General features: G+C 41.7%; 1 protein-coding gene across 3 annotated transcripts in view; it reads left to right on the forward strand.

The window, feature by feature from the left end:
- The window catches only part of ITPR2 (inositol 1,4,5-trisphosphate receptor type 2), a 340554-nt gene that overhangs the window by 73932 nt on the left and 242619 nt on the right, over positions 1–24003 (forward strand). For all 3 annotated transcript variants that reach the window (XM_075004401.1, XM_075004407.1, XM_075004412.1), the window contains 4 exons: positions 2155–2238; positions 4890–5036; positions 6520–6615; positions 23044–23088. In XM_075004401.1, the coding sequence (XP_074860502.1) occupies positions 2155–2238; positions 4890–5036; positions 6520–6615; positions 23044–23088 (372 nt within the window). The remainder of the gene's footprint in view (positions 1–2154; positions 2239–4889; positions 5037–6519; positions 6616–23043; positions 23089–24003) is intronic.

Here is a 24003-nt window from a genome sequence, read left to right on the forward strand (position 1 = left end):
CCATTTCTCCAATTTATCCGGATCATTTTGAATTCTGACCCTATCCTCCAAAGCAGTTGCAACCCCTCCCAACTTGGTATTATCTGCAAACTTAATAAGTGTACTTTCTATGCCAGTATCTAAATCATTGATGAAGATATTGAACAGAACTGGTTCTAACACAGACCCCTGCGGAACCCCACTTGTTCTACTTTTCCAGCAGGCTTGAGAACCATTAAGAACTACTCTCTGGGAATGGTTATCCAGCCAGTTATGCACCCACCTTATAGTAGCCTCATCTAAATTGTATTTGCCTAGTTTTTTGATAAGAATGTTATGAGACCGTATCAAATGCTTTACTAAAGTCTAGGTATACCACATCTAACACTTCTCCCCTATCCACAAGGCTCATTATCCTATCAAAGAAAGCTATCAGATTAGTTTGACAAGATTTATTCTTTACAAACCCATGCTGGCTGTTTCCTATTACCTTACCACCTTCCAAGTGCTTGCAGATGATTTCTTTAATTACCTGCTCCATTATCTTTCCTGGCACTGACGTTAAGCTGACTGGCCTGTAGTTTCCTGGGTTATTCTTATTCCCCTTTTTATAGATGGGCACTGTATTTGCCCTTTTCCAGTCTTCTGGAATCTTTCCCATTGCCCATGATTTTCCAAAGATGATCGATAAAGGCTCAGATATCTCCTCTATCAGCTCCTTGAGTATTCTAGGGTGCATTTCATCAGGCCCTGGTGACTTGCAGACATCTAATTTTTCTAAGTGATTTTTAACTTGTTCTTTTTTTTTTTGTATTTCAACTTCTAACCCTACTCCTTTCCCACTAGCATTCACTATGTTGGGCATTCCTTCATCAGACTTCTCAGTGAAGACCGAAACAAAGAAGTTATTGAGCATCTCTGCCATTTCCAAGTTCCCTGTTACTGTTTCTCCCCCCTCACTGAGCAATGGCCCTACCCTGTCTCTGGTCTTCCTCTTGTTTCTAATATATTTATAAAAAGCCTTCTTGTTTCCCTTTATGCCTGTAGCTAGTTTGAGCTCATTTTGCGCCTTAGCCTTTCTAATCTTGCTCCTGCATTCTTGTATTGTTTGCCTATATTCATCCTTTGTAATTTGTCCTTGTTTCCATTTTTTATATGATTCCTTTTTTATTTTGAGATCATGCAAGATCTCCTGGTTAAGCCAAGGCGGTCTTTTTCCATATTTTCTATCTTTCCTACACAGCAGGATAGCTTGCTTTTGGGCCCTTAATAATGTCCCTTTGAAAAACTGCCAACTCTCCTCAGCTGTTTTTTCCCCTCAGTTTTGCTTCCCATGGGACCTTACCTACCAGCTCTCTGAGTTTACCAAAATCTGCCCTCCTGAAATCCATTATCTCTATTTTGCTGTTTTCTGTTCTACCCTTCCTTAGGATTGTGAACTCTATGATTTCATGATCACTTTCACCCAAGCTGCCTTCCACCTTCAAGTTCTTTACCAATTCCTCCCTATTTGTTAAAAGCAAATCTAAAACAGCTTCCCCTGGTAGCTTTTTCAACCTTTTGGAATAAAAAATTGTCTCTAATACAATCCAAGAACTTACTGGATAGTCTGTGCCCCGCTGTATTAGTTTCCCAACATATATCTGGATAGTTGAGTCCCCCATCACCATCAAATCTGGGGCCCTGCTTGACTTTGTTAGTTGTTTAAAAAAAGCCTCATCCACCTCTTCCACCTGGCTAGGCGGCCTGTAGTAGACTCCTAACAGGACATCACCCTTGGTTTTTTACCCCTCTTAGTCTACTTGATAACCTAATGGCAAAACAAAATGTATTTATTTGAGGCCTGATTCTACGAGGCACTGACAGCTTCCTGGGAGTTGTTAAGTACCTGACTCTTAGCAGGTGTTCAGCACCTCTCAGGATCAGGCCATTAAAGACTCTTGTTAATAATTGCTATAACCAGTTGTAAACGTTTGGCCCATTCTGTATCTGTCATTGTCGCTGTCACCCATGATTTTTGTTATTGTATGAGATGGGAACATCAGTCATGTGCCAGGACATCACTGCGCAGAACGAAAAGATCTTACTGTACACTTTTATATATTCAAAAGACTAAATCAGTGTAAAAAGAACCAAAAAATTGTCAACCTATAGACACGTGTATGTTTTTAACAGGTAAATGCTGTTAATTGCAACACAAGCTGGAAAATAACTTTATTCATGAAGTACAGTTGCTACAGAGAAGACGTTCTTAAAGGAGTAAGTAAGAGACACCTATTTTTGTAGCCTTGTTTGTGTTGAATTGCAAAATGTGTAACAATGATGCCACATACAGGTTAATTGCGCCTAGCAGAAGTGCTACAAAGAATTAGAAATAGTTTTGTTCCACTTAGATGGTTTTCTGTCTTGCATTCCTAGGCTCCTCTATCACTGCCGCACACCAGTCCATATAGAATACAACTGAACCTTCTTAATCCATGTTTTGGTAATCTGGGAATGCCTGGGATTCAGAACCCCATAAGGCTGAGTGCCATAATAATAGCAAAAACAAAATAAATATTCACTACAGTGCCACAGAACAAAAAGCATACATATATACGGTACTGTCTAGCACAAACTTAACTATTAAACATGAGCAATGAGAGAGCATTATACCGTACAGTTAAAGGTTTTCTGCACAATTGCCTACATATGAAGATAAATACAAAATAGCAGTTTTAATACATTGCGTTAAGGTTTTACAACATGTTGTGCATGTGCAGTACTCTGTAATGGTTTGTACATGCAATAGGTTTAGTAATAGACTTTGTTTACCCTTCATTATGGCAAACATCTCTGGTTCAGAAAGTGTCATAATCTGTCGTAGCCTGTTTCTCAAATTTGCTGGATTAAAGAGGTAGAAGTGTAATGCAGGAAGAATACTGGTTTAATACTGATTAACCAAAGTTTTTAATTTGTCTTGTATTATATCCCAAAGGCCTCCTTCAAAATTGAGGATCCCTGGGGCAAGGTGTAGTACAAACTTACCAAGTTGGTTCCTTGAACAGTTTGCCCCATTTAGCTCCAGCCAAGATGCTGAAAGCTGGTGTAACAAATAATAGGAGGGTGAGAGCACCAGTAATGAGATGTTGCTGGAAAAGTGAATGAAGCCCACTGCTTGAGGGCTCTGCTGTGCTTGCAGTTTTATTTTAAATAACATAATATTGTCAGTTCTCACACAGTCCCTAACGAGCTCTTCTCACCTGGCAGTTCCGTGGTGGCAGAGGGTTTTGAGGAGGACAGGATAGGTGTTTGACAGGGCTGTTTGGGGACGGTGTTGCATGCGTAAGAGAGTGATGGAAGGCAGCAGGAAGATGTGTGTGGAAGAAGTGGACAGTGGAGACTGGCTCTGTTAGGAGAGCAGAGGGGGCTGCATGCAGGTGCAGAATGGTAACAGACAAGAACAAATAGGAAGGTAGTGGTAGACTTACAAAGAGGGGGCAGGAAGTTTGATTCTCATGCAGTGGGTAAAGGGGAAACCACTGGAGGGATTTGACATGAAAGAGGGGTTGCAACAGTCAAGGACATTGATTTGGAGAGTTAGAGGGCTGTGACGGTACTAGGGGGAGCAGAGGAGGATGCCATAATAGTTAAGATAGGAGGTGGTGAGGCGGGAATAAGAATTTGGGTTGGATGGATGGAGGAAGAAGGTGGAAGCTTAAAAATACTGAGGAAAAAGTAGCATGATATCAGAGCAGCTTGGATGTGGAGAGCAAGGGAGAGGAAGGGGACAAAGATAATACTGAGTAGCAGGCAGGACAGCGAAAGCTCAGGGAGAGTGTAAAGTTTGGGGGACAGAGACCAAGGTCCTAATCCTCCACTGCTCTGGAACCTTATGCTTGTTCCAAGGCCACCTGATATGAGGCCAGATCAGAATTTTTAGCTTTTTATGCACATCTAGGAGAGGTGTAAGTGATCACACAAAATATAAACAGTGGAGAAATGGATCCAAAGTTCAGTGTTAGTCAGATTTCACTCCAACAGATGGTAAGGTATCCATGAGGAAACATGAGAGACAGATATGCTGAGCTGAGGGGAGGACTGGTCAGGAATGGAGCATAAAGATGGTAATTGAAGCCAGGTGAGCCATTGCGCTTCTCTAAAGAAAAAGTAGGGTGAGGAGAAGAGTTCTAAGCCTCCTCTCTACCACCAGACAGTGTCCTCTTTCAACAGACAGGCAAAAAGAACTGAAAGGACAGAGTTGCAAAAGCAAAGAACAAGAGGTTGTTAAGAAGGAAGGATGTGAAGAATAGGGGCAAAAAACGTCTGAGATTTCAAGGTGAGGACTGGGTAGAGGTCTTATGGCTTGCAAGGCCCACGGTGAACATGACTCCATCTTCATGGCACCAATGCTCAGTTCTAACAAGTTCCTAATTGTGCTGAAAAGGACTAGGACAGGAATAACTGAGTATTGCTGTCTGTGGCGCGGTCATTTGCAGAACTGAGCGAAGGGGAAGGTGTAAAATCCTTGACTACATTAGGCCTTATTCACACATCTCGAGTGTTCCGTCAGTTGCTCATTGACACTAAGCACTGACTATGCTTATCCAAAAATAGAAAACCAATTAAAAATCCTTAAACTTGAAAATCACTCCATGGTTGACTGTAGCTGCCTTTTCATTGTCATGCTTTGAAACAGATTGGATTTTCATTAACATTTTGTAAGTTCCTGTAAGAATAGGCCCATTTATGTCCTGCAAACTAGCATGCTTTCACCCCTTACCATGAGTCCCCAGCGGTATTAAAAAAAGTCATTGGTCCCACTTACAGCAGGGAAAGTCTTATAGATTCTGTTGGATTCATATGGCTCAGACCATGGCTCAGAGTTTCCAATCACTTTGTTTTTACCCTTCCTTTCCCTGTTGATTTAGGGAGATGTTGTTAGGTTGTTCCATGCTGAGCAAGAGAAGTTTCTGACCTGCGATGAATATGAGAAGAAACAGCATATTTTTCTTCGTACAACGTTGCGTCAGTCAGCCACTTCTGCAACAAGTTCTAAAGCACTGTGGGAAGTAGAGGTATTTTTGCCTATTATAAATATTTTTGGATGCAAAAGGCAGGGCTGAATAAAAATACATCATCAAGCGTAGTCCTGACCATTGGCTATCAAAATCTACGTCCCAGTACACATTATTTTTAGGAAGCAGTTTAGTGTAGGATGAATACTTAAGAGATGCTTTATTGCATGGAGAGAGGATGATCTCTTGATAAACATAGATGCATAGAAGCACAGTAACAGAAGGTCAAATTGAGACATGGCATAAACTGGCCCCAAATAGTTGTATATATGGAATCTCATGGGATGCACATATTTGCCATGAAAGACATGCAGCGATAGATCAGGGCTCCAATTCATCAAACTGATTGATTCCATTCCTCTTCCACACAGCGTGAGGTTAAAATTAGACATGTACTTGAATGCTGTGCTAAATGGGAATGATGTGCCTAGATGATTAAGAGATTTTGGTTTCGATTGAAGAAAACAAGCCAATTGATACACCTTAGAAGCTTTTCTACCTATCTATCCAAGGGTCCCAACCTGCTGGACAAAGATTGCATTTTGATAACAAAAGGCTTCTTACTTGGGCAAACCCACATTTTTGCCTGGGTAGGGACTGCAGGAGTGGGCCCCTGCATGTCTCTGGATCACTTGATTCATTACTAAGAAATAGGCAGCATCATGCTGGAAAGCAGAAAGTAACACTACAGCACAGTTAAAGACATAAAGGAAAGCATGTGCTGGCCCACTCCAACGACAGCGGGGCTGTTTGGCCAATCAGAATAAAATTATCCTGTCCTATATCCAGAGCACTCTGATTTTTTGCAGAAAGTGCTATGAATTTTTTATTCTTTTGTACTGGTGGTATAGCCATGTGGGTACCAGCATATGCAGAGACCAGGGGATTGAAGTAGCATCATAGAGTACCACAACTGGTAGGGACCTTGACAGGTCATCGAGTCACCTGCAGTTATGCCAGTACCAAACGCCATCTAAATCTACTGTGAAAGATGTCTGTCTAACCTGCTCTTAAAAACCTCTAATGATGGAGATTGCACAGCCTCCAGTGGTATTGGAATGGACTCCCTAGGGAGGTATAAAATTTCAGCAACTTCTTTTTCAGCAACAAAGTTTTTTAATAAAAGAAGGAAAAACAAAGTAATCTGCTTTTAGTAATACATGTTTAAATATGGGGTGGTTCAATTTACTCTGCTGGATTCAGTGGAGTAATTCTAGGCTCACACACTATGGGAAGCGTACTTCCATGCAAGCAGTGAAATATAAATTTAAATAGTTATGATCTGTGGCAGATATAGTGTAAGCACATAATTTCATAGAATTTACATGTACAAAATACTGATAGAATTAACTATAGTAGAATTAGTATTTTGGCATAATAAAGACAGCCATAGCTCTGAATAGACTCTTGTCCATGATTTGGGTATTTTTGTATGATTCTCATGGTGGCTGGTATGACTGATAACCTGTATTTCTGTCTCTAGGTTGTACATCATGATCCATGCCGTGGAGGAGCAGGACAATGGAATAGCTTGTTTAGATTTAAACATCTAGCAACTGGGAACTACTTAGCTGCAGAGGTACAAACAGCATCTAAATAATAGCTGGCAGCATGTAACCAAACTTGAAGTGTTTTCTGCACACCAACCCACACTGTGATGCACATCCTTCTAATTCAGAGCTTCAGTAGTGCTTTTTTCTCTCTTACAGGGCAAGCATCAGATAGTTTGGGACAGCTTCTGTCTTTATTTTCAACTATGCCATTTGCTGTTGGGTCAGATTTTGTCACCAGTTGCACCAGTGCATATCCTATTGATGTCCATCACATTATTTTGATTTAATATTACCCTTCTGCATGCCAGTCAGAGTTTGCAGTAACATGGCCAGGTTAGGTATCTAGGGGTCCCTTTTCAACATTACAACACAAAAGCAGGTGAGCCCCTGATCCAGCAATATGGACAGTTATAAGTCCAGTAACCCACAGGTCCCTTTGTAACATGCCTGTCCTTTCTCTGCACCCCACTCTCAGTTGCTCCCCTTGGTCAGTGCAGACCCAGAATTCAGAGGTACAGCTGCCAAGTTGATTTGAACAGTTGATTTAAAGGTACCATACTGACTATTTGAATTAGAAATTGCTTCCTGAAGAGAAAAACCAATGCACCTGTTGAAACATAGGAAAATCCAGTCGAGCATTTGATCAGCATTTAACTGTGTGCATTGATCACTCATGTGGTTGCATGTCATGGAGGGGGTGAATGCCAAGTTGCCACAAAAGAGCCTGAAGTGCTAAGCTTACAATGTGGAAATGGTTCATGGGAAAAGGAAAGGCAAATTCGGTCACTGATGCTCTGCCTGGTAAATAAGGCAGTGGGTACTCCTACCATGCCAGACAGTTGTGTTTGCTAATAACCACTTCTTTATGGGGGAAGCAGCGACAGACCTGCTGTGACTTTGAGCAATCACAGGGGTGAAAAGTTTCAGAGGGGAAGCCGCACTAGCCTGTTTCAGCAAAAACAAGGAATCCTTTGGCACCGTAAAGACTAACACATTGTATTCTGGTATAATAGATTGCGATCCTCTTAGCATACTGAGGAGAAGAGTCCTCAGCCACCAAAAGCCCTATACCTATGCCTTTCTTCTTAAACATGCCCATTTCAGATTTGGTGAAGAGTGGGGTGGAGGCAGTGCAGAATGGATAGCTCAGTGGGCTGAGCATTAGCCTGCTCAACTCAGGGTTGTGAGTTCAATCCTTGAAGAGGCCATTGAGGCAAATAGAAGTCAGGGATGGTGCTTGGCCCTGCCAAGAGGATAGGGGATTGGACTAGATGACCTCCAAAGGCCCCTTCCAATCCTAGGAGATGTGTATCTCCATTATACCTTCAAGTCAATGACACTGGTATGGATGGATACCACCACGGCCACACAGTATGCCAACATTTTTTGTGGCTGACTTACAACAATTCTTGTCATCTTGTCCCCTCCTGCACTTGTGCTACCTTGATGACATCATCATTTAGACTCATGGGAAGGAGGCCCTGGAAGAATTCCATTGGGGTTTCAACAATTTCTGTCCCACCATCAATGTCTGGACCATTCTACACAAGCGTTCCACTTCCTGGATGCTACAGTGCAAATAAGAGATGGTCAAACAAGCACGATCCTCTACCAGAAACCTACTGTTGTAACCCTCCCATCTCTGCATGTATTTATATATCCCTGACATCTGATTCTTTTACTTCATATATCTGACAAGTGAGCAGCAGCTCGTGAGTGCTTGGGCCCTAATAAATTTGTTAGCCTTTAAGATGCCACAGGACTCCTCTTTGTTTTCCTGTGACCCACTGACAAAGAAGAGGCTTTAGGCATCAAAGGGCAGCTTTAAATGTACAAAGGGCTTTCTTTTATGTCAGTAGACAGACAGGATGCTCTCTAAGGGGGAAATTCCAAACTTTGAAGCAGGGTTAGAAGCATTTTGGCTTACAAGGCCTCAGAAGACCAAAGGGTGACCTCCGGTAAGCTTTAAACACCAGAATAGGGACATTTTTGTTGTTTCTTTGTTCCCCCTGCCCCAGTTGTTCTCTGTATTGTTTTTACTTGAAAGAAGAAACATATTTTGCTTTTTCGAATGCTGGTTGGTCACTGGTATGCACTGTTGCAGCCTTGGAGAGAGCTTAACCCAAAGAGATGGTCCCTAGAAGACCTGCTGAAGAAATCACAATAAAGTTTAGAGGGGAGGGACTGCAAAAACAACCCCGCCCATCCTACAAGAGGGAGACGGGTCTCTGCCTTCCATAGGTGATGCCTGGGAGCCTGAAACCTTAAGCAGGTGCCCTTGAGGAAAGCCAGGAGGGAAAGCAAAGTTGCAGCTAACATTGGAACCATAGGTGATGCATGGGGATGTGTACAGGGGGCCACATGCAACCCCCTTTATCTCCCCCCAACTCTCGCTGTCAGTGCTGCACCATGCCACTTTCGCTGAGTGTGGAGGTGTCCCCCAGGCAGTGCAGCGTGAGAGCAGTGCGAGCTTCCTAGCTGACGTTACTCCTAGGCCATGCTGCTCCAGGGGCAGGAGGAGCTGTCCCACATGCAGTGGAAGTGGTGGACAGGAGTGGAGCAGGGACAGGTGGGTATGGGTGTGGTCAGAACAGAGGCAGGAGGGAGAGGGAAGAGCAAGGAAGGGATGGGCATTGGAGGGGGTTGGACAGGGGCATGTGTCTGGTGCCCCCCTGCAGTCCCTTCACCCTTTGCTTCTGACTGGAACTGTGACAATCCCAGTAGGTTGGTGTGTGGCCTCAGTTTACTGCACTGTTGTGGTGTGCTCGCATAATGCAGCTATTGAGATTTTCTGAAATCAGCTGGCTCTGTTCTGTGTTCTCTGTTTCTATTATATTAATGGCTAGTGCCCCCAGCCAAGATCAGGGCCCCTGCTGTACCAAGTGCTGAACCTGTATGTTGCAAGAGACAGACTTAGCATGAAGAGCTTGAAGACTGAATAGACAAGCCTAGAGTAGAAGAAAAGTATTTCTTCATTGCCCTTGTGAGGGTGGGGACCTAAAATAAGCAACTTTCAAGTGCCTCTTGAGAAGTCCTGGCTGGCTCTGCTTTCTTTTAAGTCAGAGCTCGTGTGCCCAAATGTTTTCTTCAGGTCAATGGGTGCTGAAGAAAAGTTTAGAATTTTTAAACCTCTCTATTGGCTTTCCTGAGGAAATCACTGGCAATAAGGTTTTCAGTTTGGACAGGAGCATAGCCGTGGCGCAGTAGAGCTGGAAAAGTGTTCAGGTTAAAGAAAGCTTATGTACGGTGCCTTGAGAGCCGCATTAACTACTGCATCTCTGCAGTATGGAAAACTTGCTGGTGGTGCAGCTGTTGAAGGTGAAGCCGTAATAAAAACCTGCAAACCACTTTTTGTACAGGTAACTTGTCTGGTATGGCACTGGAGCCAGCCAGTCATCCACATCAAAGATTAATAAACAGGTAGATGTCTAATGCGCATGAGGTAACTTTAAATCAGTCAGACAAAGCTTACTGAGTGCTTAACGGTACTGTTGCAGCAGAGGGTGCTTAGTCATGCCATGGATTATCAACCATAACACACTCTGGCATTGTTTGTTTTGGTTAAGCTTCTGCAATAATATCTAGTGCGGAATAATAAATGCAAACAGAACAGAAATTCATGAGTAACTAAAATTTTGTTTCCTCCCCCGTGTAATGGCGCAAATTCTGTCACAGCTGAACTACTGTAAATTGTGTTTCACAGCTTGGTGCCTCCTTCTGTACAACAGCATGGTACCTCCCTTGGTGAGCTCTGCAGTAGAATGTGGGTGGGGATGGCTCCCAAGTGATCAGAGTTCAGAATACTGCTCCTTGCAGCCCAAACACTTCCCACGCAGTGAAATCCTAATGCATCCCAGAGCCAAATTTCCTGCTGGAAAAATGAAATCCTGACTCCGTTGAAGTCAAAGGGAATTTTACCATTGACTGTAGTGGAGCCAAGGTTTCATCCTTAAAGAACAGAGCCAAATCCTCTTCTGAAGTCAGTAAAACTAGGCCGGTCTACACTAGCTAACATCCAGCTCACAGAGTTTTATTCTGTTCTTCATAGGGTCAGTAGATTCTCACGTTCTTTTCTGAAAGTGGATACAGCGCAGATTCTGCAAGTCAGCTTTAAATCTCGCCCTTCTCCCTGTCATCTTTCCCAACGTTTTTAGTTCTTTTAATACATGTATCCAAAGTAGTATGCTCCCGAATTGGCCTCTGCTGGCTTGGAGTTGCCCATGTTGAACAGGAAAAGCATTTCAGATGCTCTGGGCTGGGATCCATGCAGCTGTGCCCTTCTCATGACCACACCTAATCTTTTCAAAACAACAAGCAGTCAAGTAGCACTTTAAAGACTAGCAAAATAAATTATTTTGCTAGTCTTTAAAGTGCTATTTGACTGCTTTTTGTTTTGATAGTATATAGACTAGCACAGCTCCTTCTCTGTTACTAATATTTTCAGTGTTCTAATCACCAGGATAAAAGTCTCTTTGATCTGCCTGCCGGCTGATTGATTGTGCTAAGCTAAACACACACCTCCTTGTATTCCTTTTGTGTGTGCTTGGGTCACTGGCTCTATGATAACAAAACTGAGAAATACTTACTGGAAAACGTGCCCACGTTTGGTATTTGAGGACTTTGCATACAGCAAGCTACAAAAGCAAGAAATTCAGGATTGAGACTATCCTTTCATATTTAACTTCTGTGGGATTCGTGCATTACTGCACTAAAATGAACAAAAGTACTCTTGTGAATTTCAAATCACAGCTTGTTCAGAGACCTCTGGGGAGGCAATCATAATACAATGGTGGCAGACAGAAATCACAAGGCACTGTGGAATTTGTTAGCCAAGTCCATGATCATTCTTTTATTTTGCTAAACAGAGTGGGACTTTTTGAGTCATCTCCAGATCCAGTGGTAACTGCCTCTTTTACTGTGCCATTGGCACAGTCTGGTTGAGTTAGGAAGAAGAGGTTAAATGGGCAACTTTTTGAGTTTGATAAGGTCTTAGAAGTTGGAGGTAGGCACAACTTGCTAGATCATTAATCCATCCATCTGGAAATGCAGAGCACAATTATCAAATTGTTATTATTTAAGTTATGCTTTAGTAGTGCCTAGAAGCCTTAGCTGTGATCTGATTGCCACTGTACTGGGTGTACAAAATGGCCAGAAGAGACAGCTCATGCACTAAAAAGCATGTAGTGTAAACAGCCAAGGTAAAGGGCTGTGAGAGGAAGCAGGTCAAATGACCTGCATGAAGAGAGAGAACTAGAAGCTGAACCAAGGTCTCCCACCTCCCAGTCCAGTGCTATATCCAGTCATTCAGCAAAGCCCTTAGGCCTCTGCTTATCTGTGAAGTCAGTGGGACTTAAGCACATGCTTATGGGGACAGAAGACTCATCAAGTTTAAAATCATGTGACTGATCATGCAAAAGTCCCATTTATGTCAGTAGGAGTTTTGTATGAAGACTGTACAATTGTAAAATTTTCACCTATAAATATTTATATGATATCTATACCCCCTTGTGAGAGGTTTGTGTATTGTGGTTGGTTTGCTGGGTTACTGAGGCATATTTTACAGTATTTCAGATCTCTTTTGATTATTGGACTGCCTTTCTGATCTTCTTGGGAAATGTTTTTTATTTTATTTTTTGAGATATTGTGTATATACTTGGATGCCCTAAAGTAAGAGTGTCCCATAAATACAATTTATTATCCTTTCATTGCTGTTACTATTTTTACATTTAAGTCAGACCCTCAGACCAAGGGACAAATCCTGCTCTCTGGCATGGCAGAGTAATTCCTTCCATCAGTAGTTACACCAGAGATTAACCTGGCCTCTTACTCCTCACTTGATACAAGCTTGGGCTTGGATCCTTTAGTCTGATGACACCTGTTCAGATACATGTGCCTATGTGTGGAATTTCAGTATCTTCAGTGGGATTTAGCACAGGCCTCTTGGTGTGCTTTCATGGATCAAATTTTAGGATATGGGATTGGAGCTGTCCAAGAGTTGGAGTTGTGTTCTGAACCACGGTCTAGCAGGTGGAATCATTCCTGACAAATGCCAAACCTCACAGAGGATGCTCAGTTTGAGAGGGTCATGGTCCAGCTTTCTCTTTTATATAAATTTCTTCAGAAGATTAGCTGTGTTTCAGGTTCAGCTCATGTCTGAAGAGAACTAGACTTTTGTTCAAACTAGGTGAAGTTCCACAAATAATCAGTACTCCTGTAGCACCTGAAAGACTAACAAATTTATGAGGTCATGAGCCTGTGTGGCTAAGACCCACTTTCTTCAGAAGTACAAGTAGATGTAGTTTGACAGTATCTGAAGTTTGGGCTTGTTTGATGTTTCTCTCTGAGTCTTACAAAACTCTGTTCCGTAGTACTTGCCAGCAGCTCTCACTTCAGAAGACACTAAAAGTTGTTTTCATTCCTTTTTTCTTTACCAGGTAGTTCCCAGCCCCTCACCACTGCATACATTCCCTCACTCCATGCTCCCACTCATTCTAATGTCTGTAGAGATGCTTGTGTCCAAGATGTTTGAGAAAAGTTGATAGAAGCTCTGTCTCTTGAAAGTGTATTTGAAACCTGCTGTTCTATATCCATTTAAATTTATCCTGCTCATATTATGTCTCTTCGTTGGGAAAAAAAAAAACGTTAATAAACAATACTATATAATGCATGACCTTTATGTGGATGGTCAGAGTCAAATGAATCCTGTTGTATTAGTATTAAAGTAACTAATCTACTGGGGAGAGTATTTAAGCCAACTCAACTTAAAATTAAAATTGAAAGAAAATGTGTTCCCAGTGTCCAACACCTAATTAGCCCATGACACTTATTACTACAAGGTATTGAGAGATGTAGTAGGATTAGAAAAAGAGTTAGATATTTGTGTGAGAGAGCTCCACTGCAGTCAACCTAGGGTAAAACTAGGTTTCCACCACAATAAAACTGGGCTAAAAACATAGAAGGTATATCAGTCCTCATGCTTTAGGACATAAGGGCTATGCCTACACAAGCCCCTTTCTTTCAGAAAGGCTATGGTAATGAGTGAGTTGTGAAGATGCTAATGAGGTACTTCCATGAATATGCAGCGTCTCATTAGTGTAATGGTGTCCACACATGATGTAAAAGTGCTGCTTTCAAATTGTGTGCTGCCCGTTTAGACAGGGCCTCTCAAAAGGACCCCCCAGACTTAGAAAGTCCTCTTTTCCTGAAACCAAATATGACGAAGGGGCTTTCAAAGTCCAGGGGGTTCTTTCAAAAGGCCACCGTCTACACAGGCGGCATGTGATTCAAAAGTGCCGCTTTCGTATCGCACATGGATGCTATTATGCTAATGAGGCACTGCATATTTAGGGACGTGCCTCATTAGTATCTTCCCAACTTGGTCATTACCATGCCCCTTACGAAAGGAAGAGGCTAGTGTAGATGCAGCCAAGGAAAGATAAACTAATGATGAAAAGATAAAGTAATGATGAAATTTCTCCATGTTCACGTTATCCTGTAGTGGGGTTTCTTGCTCCTTCTTCTGAAGCAGCTAGTTCTGGTCATTTCTGGAGACAGGATACCAGACTGCCTAGTCCAGTAAAGCAATTGTCATGAGAACATGCAAAGTGCATTAGCTTTGGCTTCTTCTCATTCAGCTTTTGATAAGGGGAGCTGAGCCTAGCAACTGTCTCTATCAGGTCTAGTTTGGTTTTGGCTCTTTTATTGGTATTGACATATTTTAGAATAGAAGATGAATAAATTCCAAAGGCTGCATGTCAAGGAATGCCACTGTAAGAGCAGCAAGCATGGTGGTGACAAAAGTTTCAATGGCATGGTAAGAATGCTTGGGATGGACATAAGCTAAATAATCAACCCCATCTCTAAGGCTATGTCTACAGAGCAGGCACTATTTCATGATATGTCAGTTTTTCAAATAATGGGCACGCTATTCCAGCATCCCTGTACGCCTCGTTGCAGGAGGAGTACAGGGATGCCTCAAAATATCGCTTTGGCATGAGCGCCACATGCCAAAATGTCCTATTTTGAAATCGGCTGGAAATAAGCTATGCAAATGCATAACACAAATTCCATAGATTATTTTGAGGCTAGGCTGTCGTGGAGATCTAGCCTTAGAGAGCTTGTTGAATATTGATCTGGGTGGTGCTCAATCAACAAGGATGCCACGTTTCTTTGGGATTTGCCATGACGATGAGTAGTGAATTCTGCAGAGTCCCTTATTCCACAAGAAACAATGAAGCAAATAACGTAAGATGACTAGCTTTGCTTGAGCATGATTTTGGTTTTTCTTAGGGTACTGTCAATTATTTAGTATCCGAGGAAGCCTCCACAAGATGGCAGTACATGCTTAGTCCTGAACTCATCAGCCAGACAGGACACTGGAAAAATTAAAATTAGTTTCCTGATAGAACACAGTAAAACCCAATTATTCAAAGGATGCTGCAGAATTTGTTCTTTATCAGGACAGTTGCTTTTTTACATCCCTGTGAAAAGTCAGTATAATGTTCTGATAAATTGTGTCGGTGAAGCCTTATGAGCAAAGGGAATACCAACAGTACTGCGTGACTCCAGCATTCTGCAGGATATATCTTTTTAACTGTCTTATGGGAACCCCCCCCCACACTTTTTTTTTTTTTTTTAAATAAAGAAACCACAGTATATAAGGAAGGAAGATCAGTTTAGTTATGCACATAGAGATAAAGTACAGAGACTAAAGAAGGGAGAATGGATTATGATTTATGGAGACACTCTGATTTGTTCTGTGGTGCTTATCCATGCTTAATTGTGACTCTTTAACTGTACAGTGTTAGCAGCTACTTTGCAATCTGAGTTTTTGTCTCTGTTTCTAACTTGTAGATAATAACGGCAGAGGGTGGGGTGGGGAAGGGGGACAACCTGAAGCCCAGCATGGGCATTCAAGATCTAATGATGATAAAGACCAGATTTCCAAAGGTATTTAAGCACCTAAAAATGCCAACAGGTGCCAACTGCGATTTTCAGGAGCACCTAACCAGACTAGGTATCTAATACCCAGTTAAATCAAAACAAAAAAGCAGTCAAGTAGCACTTTAAAGACTAACAAAATAATTTATTAGGTGAGCTGTTGTGGGACAGACCCACTTCTTCAGACCATGGCCATACCAGAACACACTCAATATTTAAGGCACAGAGAACCAAAAACAGTAATCAAGGAGGACAAATCAGAAAAAAATGATCAAGGTGAGCAAATCAGAGAGTAGAGGGGTAGAAGGGGTGGGGAGAGGTAAAGAATTAGATTAAGCCAAGTATGCAAATGAGCCCCTGTAGTGACTCAGAAAATTCCCATCCTGGTTCAAACCACGTGTTAATGTGCCGAATTTGAATACAGCTGTGCCTTAAATATTGAGTCTGTTCTGGTATGGCTATGATCTGAAGAAGTGGGTCTGTCCCATAAAAGCTCACCTAATAAATTATTTTGTTAGTCTTTCAAGTGCCACTTTACTGCTTTTTTGTTTTGATGGTATATAGACTAGCACGGCTCCCTCTCTGTTGCCAGTTAAATCAGTATGAATTTGTCACCTAGCCTGTTTTTGGTGTCTTTTGAAAATCCTATTAGGCACCTCCTCTGCCCAAGTATCTTTGAAAAGCTGGTCCTAAGATCAACGGCTTTGTCCACATGTGCTTAGGCAAGTTGTTTTGTGTTTTGAGGTGTGTACCAGTTTCGTACCAGGTAATTTCCATCCAGCCCAGCGGTGCATGTACACAGGTATGCTGTAGGGTGCAGGGCTTTGTAAAAACATAGAATATGTTGGCTGTTCTTTAACAGCTTATTTTCATGAATGTAAGTGGTTATTTGTTGGTTTTTCTCTTTTCCTTTCTGGTAACTCTGCTTCATTTCCTGGCTAGCAAAAAGTTAGAGGACATATTCACTAATCTTTGTTTTTAAAAGAAGACCTGAGGATATTTTTTAAAAATTGCACTTTTCCTTTTTTGTGATGCTTAGAACAAGGTCTGGAAGGATTTGAGAGACTTGTTTGCTTTTATGTTTTTATTTCTTTTTGTTTTTCTTTGCAGAAATCTCAGTAACGCCTAATCGTGTCTTTCCTAGCTTTTTTGAATAACAACTGGAAGGTATAAAGGATACTTGCTTATTGTGATATTGCAACTCCATGAAGTTGACTGTGTGGTTTTTATTAGATGGTCAATATTGAGGCTAAGGGTCATGAGACTGTTCTACCTTATTCTGGGGGATTTACTGCCGTGTACAGGAAACTGTAAGGATAGGTAAAAGCCACCATTTCCTTTCCCCTCACATCTTGCATTCAAAAAAAAAAAAGCAGTCCAGTCCTGCTTTTTTGTTTTGATAGTATGTAGACTAGCACGGGTATCTCTCTGTTACTATTCATCTTGCATTCAGTGGCGCTTGGGTGGAGCTGAGAATCAGCACCTGTGGAGAAGCTTTTCGTCAGGCCCAAGTCTGACTGTGGGTTGGGGTGGAGGGGACAGTATTGAGCCAGTTATGGATCCCTGATCCTCAAGCAGGCTGCTCCTGATCAAATCAGAGCATCATAGGAACAGTTGTAATTGACGCCACTGGTGCAAGGCCTTATCTGAAATCAGTGGAAGTTTGGGCTTGGCAGAGCTGTGCTCTCCTGTTGCTGCTGCTTCTGTCTGCCTGAAATATCTCTGATATGCTGCCTTCTTTCTTCCTACACCAGGGATTGGGGAGGAACTGGCACAGGATGCAGTGGCACTTGGGGAGAGGGGTTGCAGGGAGGTCCACAGAGAAGAATGGGGAGGGAACATGCAGGGCACCCCATTTATCTATTAAAATTTTGGAGGGGGAATAGGAGGGCAGTGCATCTCACAAGTGCTACCATGAGTCACCTAGGCCAGGAGGGGTTAAAGCTAAATCTGATGTTTATCTGCTCAAAAGAAATTCTCCACTGAGTGTCTCTGTCCAATAAATACTTCTTACGCATCACAAAGTAGCTTGACAGCGCTGTTTTCTCGCTGGACAGGGCCCTGGTCTGTTCAATGTGTTTTCTAAGCAGTGCCTTCAATCTAGCCGTTCTTCCACCAGGAAGAGAAAACAGGACTTATTTGGAGGGGAAAAAAACAAAACAAAACAAAACAGCCCCCAACAACCCCAATTAAAGGTTTTGAGAATTTAAATGTACTTCCAGGGAAGATTTTCTAGAGTGTCAGGTCTACTCCCTGGTGAGTCAGGACTTCTGTGCCAAATGCTTCTGGGATGTTGCACAGAATTTACGTTTACACATAACCAGTATTCTCCTGCATTATTATGTGCTAGCAAAAGTCCTGTTGAATGTGTGCTAAAGACCTTTGCCTGTATTATCATTGTACTGTTAGCAGAAAACAAAGCAAGCCTAATGAAGATGAAAGATTAGGGAAGTGTATTTTTTTCTTTTAGCATGTTGCTCCTGTTGATTGGGTATAGTATTAATGAGCTGAACATCAAATCAAAGAGAAACTGCTTTGTTGTTTGAATTATCTCCTTTTATTCTTTGTCTGTCAGTGTTTCCATTATAAAGCCTATTTTTAACCTACCCATTAAAATGCTCCTTGCACTGGAATTTAGGGTTCTTTTTTTTTCCTGGATAGACATTTTAAATGTTCTTTTCCTTTGAAACAAAATATAGTTAAAATCAGTATGGCTTTTTAGCCTTTTCCTTTAATTAAGAAGCATCTAAAAATAGCCTTTTTAGGTGCTTTAAATGTATTCTCCTATCTTTAAAAGCCACATATTTTCTAAATGTGCCATTCATCCACAATACAAAGTCAATTCTGAAATTTAAGTTTCTGGATGTAAAATATATCTTATGACAGAAGCAGAAATATAGCATCAAAACACTGATATATTAATATAATCAATAATATGTCCTTAGCTGAGGATTCAAGATTATGCTCGCTGTTAGGAACTTAAAAGCTTAATTTTGGCTACTAAGCATGATGAACCTCTAGTGGTCAGTGGGAATAGAGCTTGCATCATTCAGGACTAGGTCTTTTACCGTTTGATCTGGGTATCTCCCTTAACTGGTGGTAACAGTAAGCTCTTACCCTTTTAGTGGGTAAGTTCCTATAGATAACATACAGTGTGCTTGGGCACAGTTTTACATGCTCCTCTAAATGTATGGAGTGTGCAGGAAGATGCTCCTGTGGTGAAGGCTCTGGGCTGGAACTCAGGAGCTCAGTTCTGGGCTCTGAGACAGATTTCCTGTGAGATCTTGGGTGAGGCACTTAAAGCACAGAGTGTGACAGCTGTTTTGGGATAGGGATGGACTTCTGCTGTGTGTTGTGATAGTGCCTCGTACAGCAGCTCTTATCTCATCTGGAGCCCCTGGGTGCTACCACAGGTCATCTCGTGGGCTATCACTTTGTGAAAGTGTCTACCAGTGCACGCCATCAAAAGGGGTTGAACTGGGGAAGTTCAACACCAACATACAGACCTTTTCAACTGCAGCTAAGCTCTTATTCTTTACCTGGACTAGCCACTAGAGTGAGATTTGTCACAGTGAGCCAGCATGTTGCATAAGATATACAAGAAGGGTTTTTTTACAAAGAAGAGGTGCCGGTACTCAGCTGGCTCCCTGCCCCCTCCCAGCCAATCCCATGGCTGGGGCTGATAAAGTGCTGGTGCTTAGTACAGGCAAGTACTAGAGCAGAAAAAGCCCTGCATACAAGGGTCACAGTCTGAGTACATAACACTCTGTGGGGGACCCTTCACTTGTAAGTACTGTCTAGCTTTAAAAGAAGGCATTACATTCTGTACACCATAAATCCCTCTCATTGTAGATGCTGATCTAGTGAATTCTGTTTCAGTGAAACTGCTTTTTAATTGTATGATCCTGTGAGGAGGTGAGAGCCTTTGGGGTGCAGAGCACCCTCTCTTTTCCTTTGATTTTCATCCATCCGTGCTCTCATTCCTCTGTAGTTTCAACTTCCTCGTGAATGAGAGTCAGTCACAAACTGTGCCCATGCTTGTAGGACCATATTCTGGAGGAAAGTCCGCACAATGCCTGTTGGCGTCCGTATGAGCTATGTGTGCACACACGCACCTCAGGGCAGAATAAAGTCCATTGTGCAGTTCTGTTGAACAAACAATAGAGCTGTACTTCCTTGCTGCATGAGACTGTGGTGCTGACAGGTGGGCTTGGTGTTGTGTAGAGATGGGTCTGGTGAACTCTGAGTGCTTGACTACATACAATGTTTCCCCTGTGTGTGTGCGTTGTATCCACACCGATTCCACGGGCTCTGAGCCTGCAGGAGTAGCTGCAGAGTGCAGCTTTTCTTATGGCTGTGTGGTTAAGCTCTTTATTCAGGTGTGGCATAGGAACCAGGATACACCCTTATAAGATGACTGTGCTGTAGATAAGAACAAAAGTATGGCCATAGTGGTTTGAGCATTGTCCTGATAAATCCAGGCTTGTGAGTTCAATCATCGAAGGGGCCATTTAAGGATCTGGGGCAAATAGATTTTAAAAAAAAAAGAGGTGGTGGTCTGTCCTGCCAAGAAGGCAGGGGACTGGATTCAGTGACCTCTCAAGGTCCCTTCCAGCTCTATGAGATGTGTATCTCCTTGTTATACTGGATCAGATGAAAGTTCCATCTAGCTCAGTATCCTGTTGTCTGACAGTGCCCAATGCTGGATGCCCCAGAGCACTGCTTTTCAAACCCCCACCCTTTTTTGAAAAAGTACCCCCAGCCTTCTCTTGCATACCCTGGTAGAGAAATATGGTCCTAAAATAATCTGAGATCTTGAAACAAGTGCTATTCAACCTTTCCAGGTTACTGTACCCTTTGCAGGACTGACATTTGTTTTGCATACCACCAAGTTACAACTCACTTAAAAACTATTTACTTACAAAAACATCACGGAAGACTAGAACTGAAAACTTGCTGACTTTCTACCATCTTATTATCAGATAAATGAATTGGAGTAGTACTTACATTTCAGAGTAAGGCATATGAAGCAGGAGGAACAAGTCATTGTTTGAATGAACTTTTTAGATGGCACTGACTTTACCAGTGTTTTTATGTAGCCTGTTTTAAAAGTAGGCAAATATCTAGATGAGTTGATGTACCCCCTGGAAGACCTCGGTTTACCCCCAAAGGTACACATACCCCTGATTTTGGAAACACTGCACCAGAGAGAGTGAACAGAATAGGTAACTGAATGATCTCTGTACTGACATCCATTTCCAGCCTCTGACAAACAGAGGTTAGGGACACCATTCCTACCTATCTTAGCTAATAAGTATTGATGGACCTAACCGCCATTAATTTTTCTAGTTCTTTTTTGAAGCCTGCTGAAGTCCTGGTCTTCACAACATCCTCTGGCAAGGAGTTCCACAGGTTGACTGTGTGACATGTGAAGAAAAACTTGCTTTAGTTAGTTTTAAACCTGCTAGCCATTCATGTCAAATGGTGACCGCTGGTTCTTGTGGGAACAAGTAAATAATTTTCCTTCTTCACTGTCTCCATACCTGTCATGATTTATAGACTTCTATCATATCCCCAATTAATCCCCTCTGTCCTAAAATGAAAATGCAGTTTTTTAAAACTGCTCTTCTATGACCCCTGTTCCAAACCTCTGATAAATTTTGTTGCCCTTTTCAGAACATTTCTCTATGCTAATATGTCTTTTTTTGTGATTAGATGACCACATTTGTACACAATATTCATGATGTGGAGCTACTATGGATTTATATAGTGGCAATAAGATATTCTCTATCCCCTTCTTAATGATTCCCAACATTCTGTTTACTTTTTTGACTGATGCAACATATTAAGTGGAGTTTTCAAAGAACTATTCACAATGACCCAAAGAACTCTTCCTTGAGTAGTTATGGCTAAATTAGTCCCCATCATTTTGTATGTAGAGTTGGGATTATTTTTTCCAATGTGTTACTTTACATTTATCAACATTCATTTGCCATTTTGTTGCTCAGTCGCCTAGTTTTGTGAGATCCTTCCGAAGCTCTTCACAGTCTTCTTTGTTCTTAATTATCTTGAACAGTTTAGTACCAGCAGCAAGTTTTCCCACCTCATTGTTTACCGTTTTCTCCAGATCGTTTATAAATGTATTGACTAGGACTGGTCCCAAAACAGACTGTTGGAGGACGCCACTAATTACCTCTCTCCAATCTGAAAAATGACCACGTATTCCTATCCTGTTGATCCATGAGAGGACCTTCCCTTTTATCCCATGACAACTTACTTTACTTAAGAGACTTTGTTGAGGGATCTTGTCAAAGACTTTCTGGAAATCTAAGTGCATAATATCCTCTGGATTCCCTTTGTCCACATGCTTGTTGACTCCTTCAGAGAACCCGAGCAGATTCGTAAGGCATGATTTGTCTTTATGGAAGCCATGTTTGAATTTTATCCCCCAACAGATCACTTTCAGATAGCTATGTGTCGGACAGTTCTATTCTATATTATAGTTTCCACTGATTTGCTCGGCACTGATGTTAGACTTACCAGTCTGTAATTGTATTTACAGGATCGGATACATATGCATTTGCTGGGTCAGTGTTGAGATAATGGAACTGAGGTGTCCTAAAGCAAGTCACATAATGAAACGTGTTTTCTAGTCTCTCTCTTAAGCAGCCTTCAGTAATTGGAGGTCTGAAATCCTGACTGTTACTTTGGGGTGGTTCTCTTCATCCCCGCAGTAGAAGCTAAAAAGGCCTACATCTGAGTTTGCTGAAAATCAGGCTGTGGAGGCCTAGTATGGTTGAGTTGTTCTGCATTACAAAAGGAGCCACTGGAAACGTTCTACATCTACTTTTAAAGAAGTAGCACACCATGAAACTGTTGCAGGAATGATTTGCACAGTCTCTCTGATGTGAGCTACGCAATTCACAATGCAGAGTTGTCACACTATAGATTGGCTGCATTTTCCTTCCTATGCTGTTTGGTTGAAATACAGAGCTGTATTCTAAAGTAATACCACAACTATAACAGATCCATTGAGCTAAAAAAACCTGAAGGATGATTTAGCTTGACTCATTTTACATATTTCTCCAAATTTACATATTTCATGTTTACAGTCTAAATAACTGCACAGAATTTCTATAATGAGGGACTTTTTTTTACTACCATTTTATTCACAATACTATTGTTTGCTAGGCCATTTGAGGAACTGTGAAAGTGTACAATATAAATCGGGAAAAGGACTGTATTTCAAACATGAAGACTTTATTCTAACAATTTTATGTTATCAATCAAACTGTTAACTTTAAGGATGTGTAGACTACAAAGAACTGTTGGAAAAAGATACTCATATTGCACAAAGTGCAGATTCTGGCTTTAACCACTGAGCCCTTCTGTCCGTCTCCCAGAGACTAGTATACATAATATGTGACGGAGCCAAAACTAAGATATTTGCAAAGTATAAAATCATCCTAAAAACAATTAAACAAAGTGTTATAATGGATGGTTTTCTTTTTCAGCTTAACCCACACTATCCAGATGGCAATGCTGAAGGAAAGGTCATGGTAAGTTGAATGCTTTCTTCACGTGTATTTCAGGGTGCTTGGCTGTATTAGCAATCTAATATAAAGTATCAGCCCTGGCTGGAAGAGACATTTTTATTTTATTTGCATATGAACACAAATTATTGAGGCTCTTCATGTCCCATTTTAGCCTGTCATGGTACTGGGAGGTGTAATTCATGGATGTTCATAAAGTGCTGTGAAATCTTTGAGTGGAACGTCCTCTAGATTTGCAAATTAGTAGTGGTATTTGCCTATTCACCTTTTCCTATGTTTCAATCATCCTCTAAAGCAGGAGAAGTGAAGGGAAAAAGGAGAGGGTCACAGAGTATTGAAAAGGCTGTGGCAGCAGTTTTGATGACCACAGCCTCTGTTAGAGTAGATTTCCTGCTGCTTTGAATTCTCTTACTAACGAGAACTAAGAATTATTGCTAGGCAAAGTTTTCTCCTGCTGAAGCGACTACGTGTGTGCTTGCAGATGGCAAATGGAATGGTTACACCTCTATATTGTATTGGGGACTGAGTTCTTTGGGGTTGTTAATGGATCTACAGAGACTATCATGTCTGAATTACATGGTTGAGTTCTGTATCACAATGGCATGTACCAGCTGGTAATTGATATTGAGCAGTTGATGCTGTCTGGTTGCATGTGTGACATTAATTGGTTGTCTTAATTCTTCTCAAAGTAGGCAGCTTTCCACATTGCTCTTTAGCACTGGGCTCTTTGGCAAAGAGACCAAGGACAAAATAAACTTGGGTATTTGTCAAGATCTACGACTGTGCTCAGAGCTGTACAGATCACAGAGCAGACAGGCTGCCAGCCCCTCCTGGACAGGGATTTAAGGTCTAACCCTCCAAACTCTTAGTCCAGTGGAAGGAATGGCATATACTTGCCAAAGACAGTGTGTTTAGCTGCTG

This window comes from Carettochelys insculpta, chromosome 1 (assembly GCF_033958435.1).
Source record: "Carettochelys insculpta isolate YL-2023 chromosome 1, ASM3395843v1, whole genome shotgun sequence".
Taxonomy (NCBI): domain Eukaryota; kingdom Metazoa; phylum Chordata; order Testudines; family Carettochelyidae; genus Carettochelys; species Carettochelys insculpta.